Source organism: Salvelinus alpinus, chromosome 3, assembly GCF_045679555.1.
Source record: "Salvelinus alpinus chromosome 3, SLU_Salpinus.1, whole genome shotgun sequence".
Taxonomy (NCBI): Eukaryota; Metazoa; Chordata; class Actinopteri; order Salmoniformes; family Salmonidae; genus Salvelinus; species Salvelinus alpinus.
Genome location: NC_092088.1, coordinates 18,032,698 through 18,045,028, shown reverse-complemented (window position 1 = coordinate 18,045,028; position 12,331 = coordinate 18,032,698). Strand labels below are relative to the sequence as shown.

At 46.6% G+C, this 12,331-nt stretch overlaps 1 protein-coding gene across 7 annotated transcripts in view; it reads right to left on the bottom strand.

The window, feature by feature from the left end:
* Positions 1 to 735: 735 nt before the first annotated feature.
* Positions 736 to 12,331, bottom strand: part of plekha1b (pleckstrin homology domain containing, family A (phosphoinositide binding specific) member 1b) — a 32,780-nt gene continuing 21,184 nt past the window's right edge. The window contains exons 1-9 of one of the 7 annotated variants that reach the window (XM_071391754.1): positions 11,595 to 11,793; positions 10,756 to 10,878; positions 9,721 to 9,861; positions 9,152 to 9,220; positions 6,481 to 6,545; positions 6,079 to 6,142; positions 5,830 to 5,919; positions 4,739 to 4,796; positions 736 to 2,733 (exon numbers count right to left, since the gene is read on the bottom strand). In XM_071391754.1, the coding sequence (XP_071247855.1) occupies positions 2,336 to 2,733; positions 4,739 to 4,796; positions 5,830 to 5,919; positions 6,079 to 6,142; positions 6,481 to 6,545; positions 9,152 to 9,220; positions 9,721 to 9,861; positions 10,756 to 10,878; positions 11,595 to 11,687 (1,101 nt within the window). In that variant the 5' untranslated portion in view covers positions 11,688 to 11,793 and the 3' untranslated portion in view covers positions 736 to 2,335. Of the gene's footprint in view, positions 3,094 to 4,725; positions 4,797 to 5,829; positions 5,920 to 6,078; positions 6,143 to 6,480; positions 6,546 to 9,151; positions 9,221 to 9,720; positions 9,862 to 10,755; positions 10,879 to 11,594; positions 11,794 to 12,331 lie in introns of those variants that run through there. The other 6 variants (XM_071391750.1, XM_071391752.1, XM_071391753.1 and 3 more) reach the window with 6 other exon arrangements.

The following is a 12,331-nucleotide window of genomic DNA, read 5'->3' as shown; positions in this document are numbered from 1 at the left end:
CAACCTTTCGGTTACTGGCCCAACGCTCTAACCACTAAGCTACCTGCCACCGTGAATAGGATGCCATTTTGGATGGAACCTTAGGGGTATGATGTCGCCGTGATCATTCATACTGATGGGATTCACATTAAGACCACAGTGTGTAGTTCAGAAGACCAAACAGTGGTGAATGAGATAGATATTTACTAAATGTTTACATGTATTCACTCTCCATGGGGTTGGTAGAAAGCAGATTTTTCCGGTTTTCAGGGATACAGTATTTTCAACCTAACTTCCGTTTCCCCTGAAAAACAGATGTGGGGACGCCGCTCGGGCATTTTTTTACGCCTGCTACGTTACGTTAAGATGTATTAATAATACAAATACTTCCAATTGACAGTAAACCTCTATCAACCATCTCAGTTGACCATAGATGCCTATAAACAATGCCAATAGATGGTGCTAGAACCCTGCTTGGCCGGGTTCTTTCCTATGGTCTTACCAGGCCTTGAAGTGGCAACTGTTAACGCTGTAAATTGGTGACATCTCTAAATGCAATCTAGTTACATGCTGGAAAATGTGAGGTTACAAAAGAACATAGCAGACATTGTATTGAATGGAATAAATATTTGATCAAATAAGGACTTGTAGTTATTTCCTTCAGCAGTACATAGTGTCAATCTACAGCCAACACAAAAATTACATTATTTACATGACTTGAGTCAAATCAAACATGAAGCAAAAAGTCACACCAACTTGAATCCATTGATTTATTTTCAAACTCCACTTAATAAATAATGCACACGATTTAAGAACATCAGGTACACAATTAAAAGGGTCAAAATAGCTTCTTGTTTTTTTTCCTCTATAGAAAGAACGCAGGCACTTCAGCAGCTATTACAGTAAGAGTTGTGCAACACAGTAAAAACAGGAAGAGCACACAGCTGAGGCCAAAGGTCAAACCTTCCTCCCGTCTTCCACCATATTGGCAACGCAGGTACCCTATGTCTCCCCCACAGACACGCAAACAAACCGTCACAGCATTGAGAAAAGTAGTACAGTACTCATACAGTAGAGAAGAGGACGTCAAAGGAACCCATAAAACAGATCAAGTGTAGCGGGCAGATTATCTGCCCACATTGTATCCACAAAGTGCCAGTTAAAAGGCCATACCCACAGGCCTATAGATGTATTGTACTGTACTGTGCATATCTGTCCTCCTGAGGGAGAAGTCACTATACAAATGCATGCTAACGTTGACAGGCACATAACATTACAGTGCAGGACTTAAATTTGGCAAAACACCTAGGTGTGACAGTGTGTGTGTGTGTGTGTGTGTGTGTGACTGATTGAGAGAGAAAGAGAGAGTCTGAACGAACACAACAGGTGTAACTTTCATTAGAGCATAAGGACTCAAAGCATTTCTAAAGGATTACTAAAAACAGAAATATACACAAGACCCACTCACTCCAAAAAACACCTGAAAGCAAGTATGGTGCACGGAATTTCAACAGGTTATTTGTAAGATTTTGGTTTCATATTTCATTAGGTGCTTCCACAACGGCATGCTTTGGATAAAAACTAAATGGTCAGCTTAAAAGAAAATATATCTAACATCTTAAAAAGTACATACAAATCTAAACCATTGTGTTTACGAGTGGGGTTGTCTCATTGTCGACAGTTACAACTTTTTCGTTTACATAACTATCAATAAAAATAACATCTAACGCCTCTTTAAATTAGGCCCAACAACCCTGATAACAGTAAATCACGTGACGTCAGGGAGAAGGAGGAGAAGGTGGAGAAGGTGGAGAAACGTGAGCAGTGAGTTTCTCAGCAGAGTAAGCTAAATCAGTAACCTCTTTAGCCAATGGACAAGGGATGATGTTATTGAATCATACCACACGATGCCAACACCAAGAGAGAAAGAGCAACACCCAACAGAAATATCAACAACGAAAGAGACTGAACTAAAACCAAACACCTGACAAGGTCTCCTTGCCCTGACACATCACGCCATTGGCTGTGTTAAGAGAAGCTCTCGATACAGGGGTAGAGTAGACGATCACCAATCACAACCAGGGACCACTTCCTGTCTTCCTGAGGGCCAGGTCGGCTCTGATTGGTTCAGCTCCATTTTTTGGTCACTTTTGATTGGCTTTCCGTTTGTCGTTGGTGATAACTGCCCAGTCCCCTTTGTGTCAGTGTGAATCCACCTGCATCCACATCCAATGAGCAGGTTCTGTGCATGGGGAGTGAAGGACAGGTGGTGGAGGGAATGGGGGAGTGGGGTTATGGGTGAGAGCTTGCGGTGTCCTGTGAGGCAGGGGTTAGGGGTCAAAGGTCAGGGGTTAGACTAGAGGCTCACACCTGGCTGACATGCAGATCTGAGTCCTCGAAGCTGAGGGTGGAGATTTCCGATTGGTCGCCCTCTACTTCGCTGCGTCGTCTCCATGGCGACCGGTCCTCCCTGTCGGCGTTGGTGTGGTACAGGGACGAGGCGCTCACTTGGACAGGCGGGGGGTCTCCTGGAGGGAGAGGCGGGAGCGGGGTGGTGGTGGTGCCTCCGCGTGGCCTCGCCAGGGCAGCAGGCCCATGAAGTCCTGGCTGTCCCAGGTAAGGGCCCGGGCCCCCCTGGGGCTGGGGGTAGGGTGGCTCTGCCTGGACGGGCGAGCGAGGGGCGGGGGGTCCCCCGTGGTTGCTGCTGCAGTAGAAGCTGGAAGGGATGCTGGTGGTAGAGTGGTCGCTGTGCTCCTGCATAGTGTAGGAGAGGGAGGGGTTGAGGGAACGGACGGAGGAGGGGGACAAAGTCATTCAGATTCAGAAGCACTGGACGCAGGGGACTCAGTCAGGTCAGTCACAGTGCTGTAGTGTGGGCAGTGGCACAGGGTGGCAGGGCAGGGCAGCAGCAGCAGTAGTAGTAGTAGTAGTAGTAATAGTAGTAGTATCAACAGTGGTGCTGGTGCAAAGGGTTACAGTAGTGGAAGCAGGAGTGAAACAAAGGCAGCAGATGTAGTTGGAGGAAGAGGAAGCAGAATAGCAGCAGCAGCAGAAGGGATGGTACAGTAGAGCTCACTTGGGGAATGTTAGTAACTCACTGTCACATTTTAATCTCTGAAAAACACGACAGGGAGAAAAGACACAACAACGAAAACAGATGCCCAAAAGTTAGTGAAAAGATGACCAGTTACAGCGAGCGAAAAAACTGTTTAGGAGTATCTCGTTTTAGCAAGGGCGTGAAAATATTAGATGATGAGGAAGTGATAGATGGAAAAAGTGACACAGCACGAGCGTCCAGGAAAAATGGGCAGAGGGATGACATTTAGAATAGATGGGTAGAGCTCGGAGAACATAACTATGTGTTGAAGGGATGGGGTGCATGAGGACATGTTGACATGAAATCACAATATTACTGGGTCATTAGAGAACATGAGAGGCTTCAAACTACTAGACATCACAGGAGGCTGGTGGCACCTTAAATGGGGAGCACGGACTCATAGTAATGGCTGGGACGGAATCAATGGAATGGTATCGAACTCCATGTGGTTTCCATGTGTTTGTTGCCATTCTATTCACTTCATTGCAGCCAATACTATGAGCCGTCCTCCCCTTAGCAGCCAGTGCTAGTAACAAGAGACTCTAAAAGCAATGTGGCAATGTTAAAAAGTCTCAAAGTTGGCAAGTGTAAGATGTTGAAGCCAATGGATGAATGAATGAAGATATAATGGTCAACCTTGAGGATTGCTGTGTGTGTTTCTAGGAGAGGTGGGGGAACATGTATCACCAGACCTAGCTAGCACCTACCAGACTTAGCTAGCAGCTACCAGACCTAGCTAGCAGCTACCAGACCTAGCTAGCAGCTACCAGACCTAGCTAGCAGCTACCAGACCTAGCTAGCAGCTACCGGTAACTGTACAACAGGCTACTACACTACAGCTTCCCAAGCTACATTGGAACCCAGTGACGCAAGACAGTTCTATATGGAATAGTTTCTTGCACATGGAGGCCAGATCACTGTATTATCTGTATAAAGGAACAGACACGCAGACAGGAGGTCACAAAATCAGTTATAAATGCATGAAAGTGGGATTTTTTTATTCAACTAGGCAAGTCAGTTAAGAACAAATTCTTATTTACAATGACAGCCTAGGAACAGTGTGTTAACTGCCTTGTTCAGGGGCAGAACGACACATTTTTACCTTGTCAGCCCAACGCTCTAACCACTAGGCTACCTGCCAGATGAGGATGGAGGAAGAAGAGGCAGAAGGTACTGAAAACCAACAATGACATAGAGGGGGTTTTCAAAGAAGCCTGGTCGGGACCAGACCATACTAAGCTCCGGAAGGAGGGCGAGGAGTGAGGTCATGTGGACCAGGCGAGTTAGTCTGACCAATCAATGGCAGATTAGATTATGCCTGTCCAGACCAGTTAGGACAGAGAAGGGGGAGGGGCTAATGATCAGCACTCAAGCATGAGATGGAAGTCTATCTATTAAATGGGCTTGCTTGAGAGTTTCAGAGGGGATTAAGCAATCATCAAAGCTCTATTCCACTACATTAGACTAGGGCTGTGTCCGAAATGGCACCCTATTCCGTATATAGTGCACTTATTTTGACCAGAGCCCGCCCTCCCTGGTCCAAAGCAGTACACTAAATAGGGAAAATAGTGCCATTTCAGATGCAACCTAGGACTACGTCTGCAAAACAAACAGAGGAAGCTGCTGGACTGACACGGGGGCTCACATACGTGCTGCATTCACCATTGCGGAATGTATACCTCTGTATACAAGGGTTCGACAGCCGACGGGCCTGACGCATCTGCAACAACACAGTAGTGCACAGCTTCATTAGAAGAGAGAGAACGGGAGGAGGAGGGGGAGGGGAGGACGCTCCGGCTGAGAGAGGAAGGGATTAGAGAGAGAACAGGAGAGGGGCTGGGGTGGAGGTGTGTGCGTGTGTGTGTGTGTGTGTGTGTGTGTGTGTGTGTGTGTGTGTGTGTGTGTGTGTGTGTGTGTGTGTGTGTGTGTGTGTGTGTGTGTGTGTGTGTGAGAGAGAGTTAGGGTGAGAGTTAGGGTGGGGAGGGGAGGATGCTCCGGGTGAGAGAGGAAGGGATTAGAGAGAGAACAGGAGAGGGGCTGGGGTGTGTGTGTGTGTCTGTGTGTATGTGTGTGTGTGTGTGTGTGTGTGTGTGTGTGTGTGTGTGTGTGTGTGTGTGTGTGTGTGTGTGTGTGTGTGTGTGTGTGTGTGTGTGTGTGTGTGTGTGTGTGTGTGTGTGTGTGTATGAGTGTACGAGTTAGGGTACCCGTTGGTTAGGGGTTTGAAGTGTAGCTGGATCACCTGGTTGTGAGTAGAGATCGAATACTGCCTTGTGTACTATAATTATGTCAATGCAAAAATAGGACATGGAAACCAACAAAACAATTAGGAAAATCAAGGTGGCACACAGGTACAGAAATTTAACTGTGATGTCCAGTTTGTAAGCTGGGGTGGGTGGTGGGTGAATGGGTGAATGGGTTACATCCAAACCGGATTTTAATGTTTGCTCTTCAACAGACAGAAACATCTGGAAACTAGAGACACGGATGTAGACTCAAACATGGATTTCCTCCAAAGACAGTAAAGTATCTCCCCTCCGAGCAGAGTTCTCCAATACTGGTCCACAGGACGTGCAGGCTTTTATTCTGACCCAGCACAAACATACCTGATCCAACTAACCATCAGGCCCTTGGTTAGGGGAACCACTTGTGTTCTGTAATTCTTGGCCACAACTAAAGTGTCGACACCCTATTGGTCATGCAGAACCAGTATGCAGGACCAGTGGCTCAGGCCCAGCCCCAGACTGAATACGTACAGAGGCAGCTGAGCGTCCAGGCCCCCGTTGGGCCACAATGGCTCCTGAGATGGCCTTGATCCAGCTGTGCATCTCCTCTGGACTGTCCGACTAGAGGGGGAGGAAGAAGAAGGAGACACGTAGGAAACAGAGAGAAAAGGAGGAGGTCACTGTGACAATGGCAAGGAACACTGACTGTATCTCTTCGTCAGTTTTGCTGGAATGAAATCTATATGTTCATCTATTACCCTGAGAAAGAAAATGTCCCACCTGCATGTAGAAGGTCCTCGAGCTTGTGACGACTTCAAATAGATTGTCCCTCTGCATTAAGTCACTGGATGGAAAGAGATGACACCACTTTCAATAATATTCAAACATCCCAGTGACAGAAATCACTGGGTCTGAATGTAAGAACGCATCGCCATCAAAGGGCGACGGTAAGCTCACTCTGTTGGTCCACGTCCAACATGTATTCTTATCTGTGAGCGCGCTACAGTTGTTAGCCATGTCTGATCCCAAACGGCACTCTATTCCTGGTCAAAAGCAGTGTTCTAAATAAGGAATAGGATGCTATTTGGGAGACACGCCATGTCCGTTTACTTTGGCACTATGCCTGTCAGCGTCAATAGCCAACCTGTCCAGCTCAGTGACTAAAGTGGAACAGACACTGACCTCTGCTTGCACTCCTGAACTTTGTGAACCTCTTTCAGCGGGATCACACGCAGAGGCTCCCTCTCCTGCGAGAGAGAGAGAGAGAGAGAGAGAGAGAGAGAGAGAGAGAGAGAGAGAGAGAGAGAGAGAGAGAGAGAGAGAGCGAGAGAGAGAGAGAGAGAGAGCGAGAGAGAGCGAGAGAGAGAGAGAGAGAGAGAGAGAGAGAGAGAGAGAGAGAGAGAGAGAGAGAGAGAGAGAGAGAGAGAGAGAGAGCGAGAGAGAGAGAGAGAGAGAGCGAGAGAGAGAGAGAGAGAGAGAGAGAGAGAGAGAGACAGAAAATGTATACAAGATGTAATTCACCTGACAACATGACAACATGGCAACAACTAAAAGTAAAGCCTAATGTAGCATGACAACCCAAGAGCTAGTTCCTGATGTTCCTTGAATAGAGGAGGACACAGAGAAGGTAGAAGGGGAGTATTCATGATCATTGGCATTATGCTAAACTAATAGGATCCCTGTCCAGATTGAAGCCTAATAAAGAGAAGAGGGGCTGCAGAGAGGGGGCCTAGGTCTGATCCTGGGGTATTTATATAATATATATATATTCATACTATAACCAGTGTTCATTGCAGATAATTGCCTTTTGACGCAGACACAGGGCGAGTCTGTAATTGTATGCAATTCTTTCTCTCATCCTGCTAAACCATAAAGCAGGGTAGTGTTACACAGGGGAAGCCTCCAGAGGCTCTGGTGCAACGGCAGCACACACATACACACACTTAGAAATGTCCTTGTTTTTGAAAGAAAAGCACATTTTTTGTCCATTAAAATAACATCAAATTGATCAGAAATACAGTGTAGACATTGTTAATGTTGTAAATGACTATTGTAGCTGGAAACTGATTATTTTTTATGGAATATCTACATATGCGTACAGAGGTCCATTATCAGCAACCATCACTCCTGTGTTCCAATGGCACGTTGTGTTAGCTTATCTAAGTTTATCATTTTAAAAGGCTAATTGACCATTATAAAACCCTTTTGCAAGAAACTGAAGATCTCGTACAACGCTGTGTACTACTTCCTTCACAGAACAGCGCAAACTGGCTCTAACCAGAATAGAAAGAGTTGAGGACTATTTAATGAAGCTGCTAGTTGAGGACTTGTGAGGCGTCTGTTTCTCAAACTACACTCTAATGTACTTGTCCTCTTGCTCAGTTGTGCACCGGGGCCTCCCAATCCTCTTTCTATTCTGATTAGAGCCAGTTTGCGCTGTTTCCTTTCAAAAACAAGGACATTTCTAAGTGGCCCCAAACTTTTGAATGGTAGTGTACGACGCAAAATCCCTAAAGGCAACACCCCTGTTCCCCTATAACCACACACACACACACACACACACACACACACACACACACACACACACACACACACACACACACACACACACACACACACACACACACACACACACACACACACACACACACACACACACACACACACACACACACACACACACACACAATAGCTCAATCCCAGCATAATCTCTATAAGAGACGTATCTCTGCATGTCTTTGGCCCTGGGTTAGAGGCTGTAATGGTACTTTAGTAGGAGAGGATGGAGAGATGAAGTGGTCTGGAGAGAGAACACACCCAGGCCTAGCCTAGACAGCCAATAGTGCTCGCTAGATCTGCACTATCGTCTAGGATTAATGTGCATTCCCGGTAATACACTTGTTTCCCCCGTGGACCGTCTCGTACATAAAGCATCCTCCATTCAGGCTGCAAAGGTATCATTTTCCTCCTTAACTAGTTTTAATGGCAAGAAGGAGGGGGGGAAAAACTGAAAAATATGTGTACTGTCTTAACAGTGGTGTAAAGTACTACTTAAGTGAAAATACTTTAAAGTACTACTTAAGTATTTTTTGGGGGTATCTTTACTTTACTATTTATACTTTTGACAACTTTCGATTTTACTTCACTACATTCCTAAAGAAAATAATGTACTTTTTACTCCATACATTTTCTCTGACACCTAAAAGTACTTGTTACCTTTCTAATGCTTGGCACAACAGGAAAATGGTCGAATTCACACACTTATCAAGAGAACATCCCTGGTCATCCCTATTGGCTCTGATCTCGGGGAATCACAAAAAAAATGCTACACAAGCCACTCCTTATCCTAAAAACGTAGGGAGTAAAGGAGGGAGAAAACTTGTCGCTCTTGTCTGAACTCGTTCTCTACCTCTCAGACCGGGAGAGAGGAGATGCAGAATGTGAGTGGGACAAACAGATTTATCAACAATCTAGCATTCGTCTAGCTACAGTACAGAATAGAAATGCTGAGAATCTGGGCCAGCATGGATGATGAATCAAAACCCAGCTTGTCCATTTGGAAGTCCTGTTTATTAGTAGCTGTGCCAAGAGCTTTGGGAGCCTGCAACAATGCACAGGCCTGGAGTCGGCTCTTATCTAATCTGTGTGTGTCTGTCCGGAGCTCTAGGGGTCTGTGAAACACAGGTGGAAAACAAAGACAAACTGCTAGCCAACGGGGTCAGGCAGCTCCTTTGAATTGTGTGTGGGTGTGTGTTGGCGTGGGCGGCTCAAGGTCATTTTGTGTGGAGTGTGTGTCACCTTGCTCACAGCCGCCCACAGAAGGAGGAGAGGACAGAGCCACATTCCCACTAACCAGGTCTGACTTAAAGTAGCTGACCGCGTTCTCCTCCAGTAAGAAATATCTCCTCTTCCAGTTTTTCATCTGCGGAAGAGAAAGGAAAACAAATCACAGATGGCTGGCAACATTTCCAGCTCCTCCAAATCCTTTTGACTTGCTAAGAATGCTGCTAATTGATAGCTATTCTGACACTGTTTGCTTTAGAATGGCTGGATTACTGTGGTTAATATGTTCCATTAACAGAGAGCTAAGAGAAGTTAGGTCAAAGGCAGGACAACGATGAGGGATATAATTCACCCTCTGAAACAGCTGGTCAGATACCTGCTGCTATCCAACTCCAACACATCATAATCCTATAGGTCGACAAACACACACAGCCAGGAATACCGCTAGTATAAAAAGCTTGTAGCTGAGGGAGAATTCCTCTGAGCTTGTGATGTACTCATTAGGCACCACAAGGAAGAAAACGGACAGAAACGTTTTCCATTGCGTTCCGTTACGAACGCGACCATGGTCCTAGTGTGGGCTTCTCGTGCTACAGCACCGGGAAGAGTTCTCCCACTGTCTGTACCGTCTCTACTCACCACGGCTCCCTGCTTCACACAGTATCCAGCCTTGATGAGCGCCTGGTCCTGCGCCCCTCGCCCCAGGAAGTAGGGCAGCTGGCTGTGGGCCTTCCGCTGGCCCCCCCGCTCTGCTCCGTTCTGCCCCCCGTCGCCCTGCTCCTGCACCGCAGGACACGCACATGTAAGTGTACAAACGCACAGACGCACGCATGGGAGTATATCGGGCACGCCAACACACACACACACGTTAGACAGACAGATACAAATACACACACAATCCCATACGTGTGTATGACAAGCCCCCCACCATATCATCATCTCCAGTGACTAGAAATGTGTGGTAACAGCAAACAATAATGATAGAGAATTCACTGGCTGTTCCATAAGCTGAAGTTGAGGCCGGACCACTGCACCGCCACTGCCCACACAGGAAGTGACATCATAGCTTGTGCATCTGGATGTAACTTTTCACTTTCAGCCAGTGTTTTTTAAGAGGCCTTGCTACATACCATATACCAGCACAAGACAGGATATGACTGGTACCGCTCATACGTACCAGAAAACACGTCTGAGCTCCTCCTCAGAGGAACATTAAGTTCAATGTCTGTCACTATCTAAAAGATGGCCTGATCCATGGACATTTCTATTCAGTCAGACCATCTATTTATATAGCTGATTAACATGGCTAAAATCAAGTTACTAAGGGAACAAAAACTCAGTTATGGAATGTTGCTCGTTACTGTCCCAATTTGACAGATTTGACTTAACTGTTCCAAGCCACAGCTGAGCAAATGGCCTTCAAACATATGTCAGATATGTCTATTTACTCGTGTTAAGGGTTGCAGATTTTCAGAAACTCCCCCAGGTTTTCCAGAAATCCCAGGTGAGGGAATCCAGGATATCCTGCTTATTCCTTCTTGATTCCAGGAATATCCCAACCGGGACATCTGGAAAATCTGAGAATGTTGGTAAAGTTTCCTGAATGTTTGCAACCGTACTCATGTTTGGTTAGGGCCTGGTTAGTGCTGGGCCAGACTGGTGCATCTTCCTTACCTGTGTGGCAGTGATGATGGGAACTCCACCTATGATCTCTGTCTTATAGGAGATTTGCTTTGTGGCACCCAGCCCCTCCTGGGTCATCTCTGCACTGGGCTGGCCATCCCCCGACTTTGGCACCTGGAACATGTCAAATAAACATCAACTCCCAGAGTGCATCGGGCCAACATGCCCCAAAACCTTGTTAGATGTGTCCCTCAGCGGTCTCTGTAGTGACATGATGATGTACTCCCTGCCTGCTCGTTAGTCTATTTTCCATCAACTCTAGCCTGGGGGCTCAGAGAGAAACTGCTACACTGAGTGGTGACTGAGGTAATCGATTGGTGTGCGTGTGTGTGTGTGTGTGTGTGTGTGTGTGTGTGTGTGTGTGTGTGTGTGTGTGTGTGTGTGTGTGTGTGTGTGTGTGTGTGTGTGTGTGTGTGTGTGTGTGTGTGTGTGTGTGTGTGTGTGTGTGTGTGTGTCAAACATTGACAGCCGTCTGTGTGCGTGACCTTGTTGAGTGGACTGTGAGAGTGTGTTGTAGTGTCAGCAGCAGGACTAAACTCAATAAAGAGAACATGAGTCAACAGAGTTTGATGAGACTTCAATACAGTGCGTGTATTGTGAAGTTATCACACAACTTATTATTATGTTACTTCATACTTAACGCCCAGTCCATTTTCCATACATGGATGTGGTTCAATTAAGCAATAAGGAACGAGGAGGTGTGGTATATGGCCAATATACCAAGGCTAAGGGCTGTTCTTAGGCACAACGCAAACCCCGAGGTACCTTATTGCTATTATAAACTGGTTACCAACATAATTAGAGCAGTAAAAAAAATTTTTTTGTCATACCCGTGGTATACGGTCTGATAAACCACGGCTGTCAGTCAATAAGCATTCAGGGCTCGAACCACCCAGTTTATAAGAGGAATTAGAGTGGAACATCCTCTCCAGTGAATCCCAGTGGAAGCACACTGTTCTGTCCTGTCCTGTTCTGCCCCATTCTGTTCTGCCCCGTTCTGTTCTGCCCCGTTCTGTTCTGCCCCGTTCTGTTCTATCCTGTTACTTCCTTTTCTGTAGCGACAGTCTGTGACTCAGAGCACTCGCCTTCCCCTTTGTCCTGTGTGTGTGTGTGTGTGTGTGTGTGTGTGTGTGTGTGTGTGTGTGTGTGTGTGTGTGTGTGTGTGTGTGTGTGTGTGTGTGTGTGTGTGTGTGTGTGTGTGTGTGTGTGTGTGTGCATGCCTGTGTGCTTGCTTGCCTGTGTGTGGGTTTGCGTTTACATTTGTGCAAGGCGAGTGTGTGTGTGTATGTACGTGCCTGCCTGTGTGTGTGTCCGTGTGTGTGTCTGTGTGTGTGTCTGTGTGTGTGTCTGTATCTGTGAGGGCTAGTCAGATGGGAGGGAGAGGAGCAGAGAAAGCCGTGGTTGCTGCTGTGGCCCTCAGTGACACAGTAAGAGACCAGATCCCCCGCCCAGAGGGGTTTGGATGCCCTGTAGGAAACAGACAGGGGTTCCTGGACCCAGCAGATTAGTGCTTCATAATGTCTTTCTCTCCACTGTTGACTTGACAGTAGACACACGTGAGGTATGC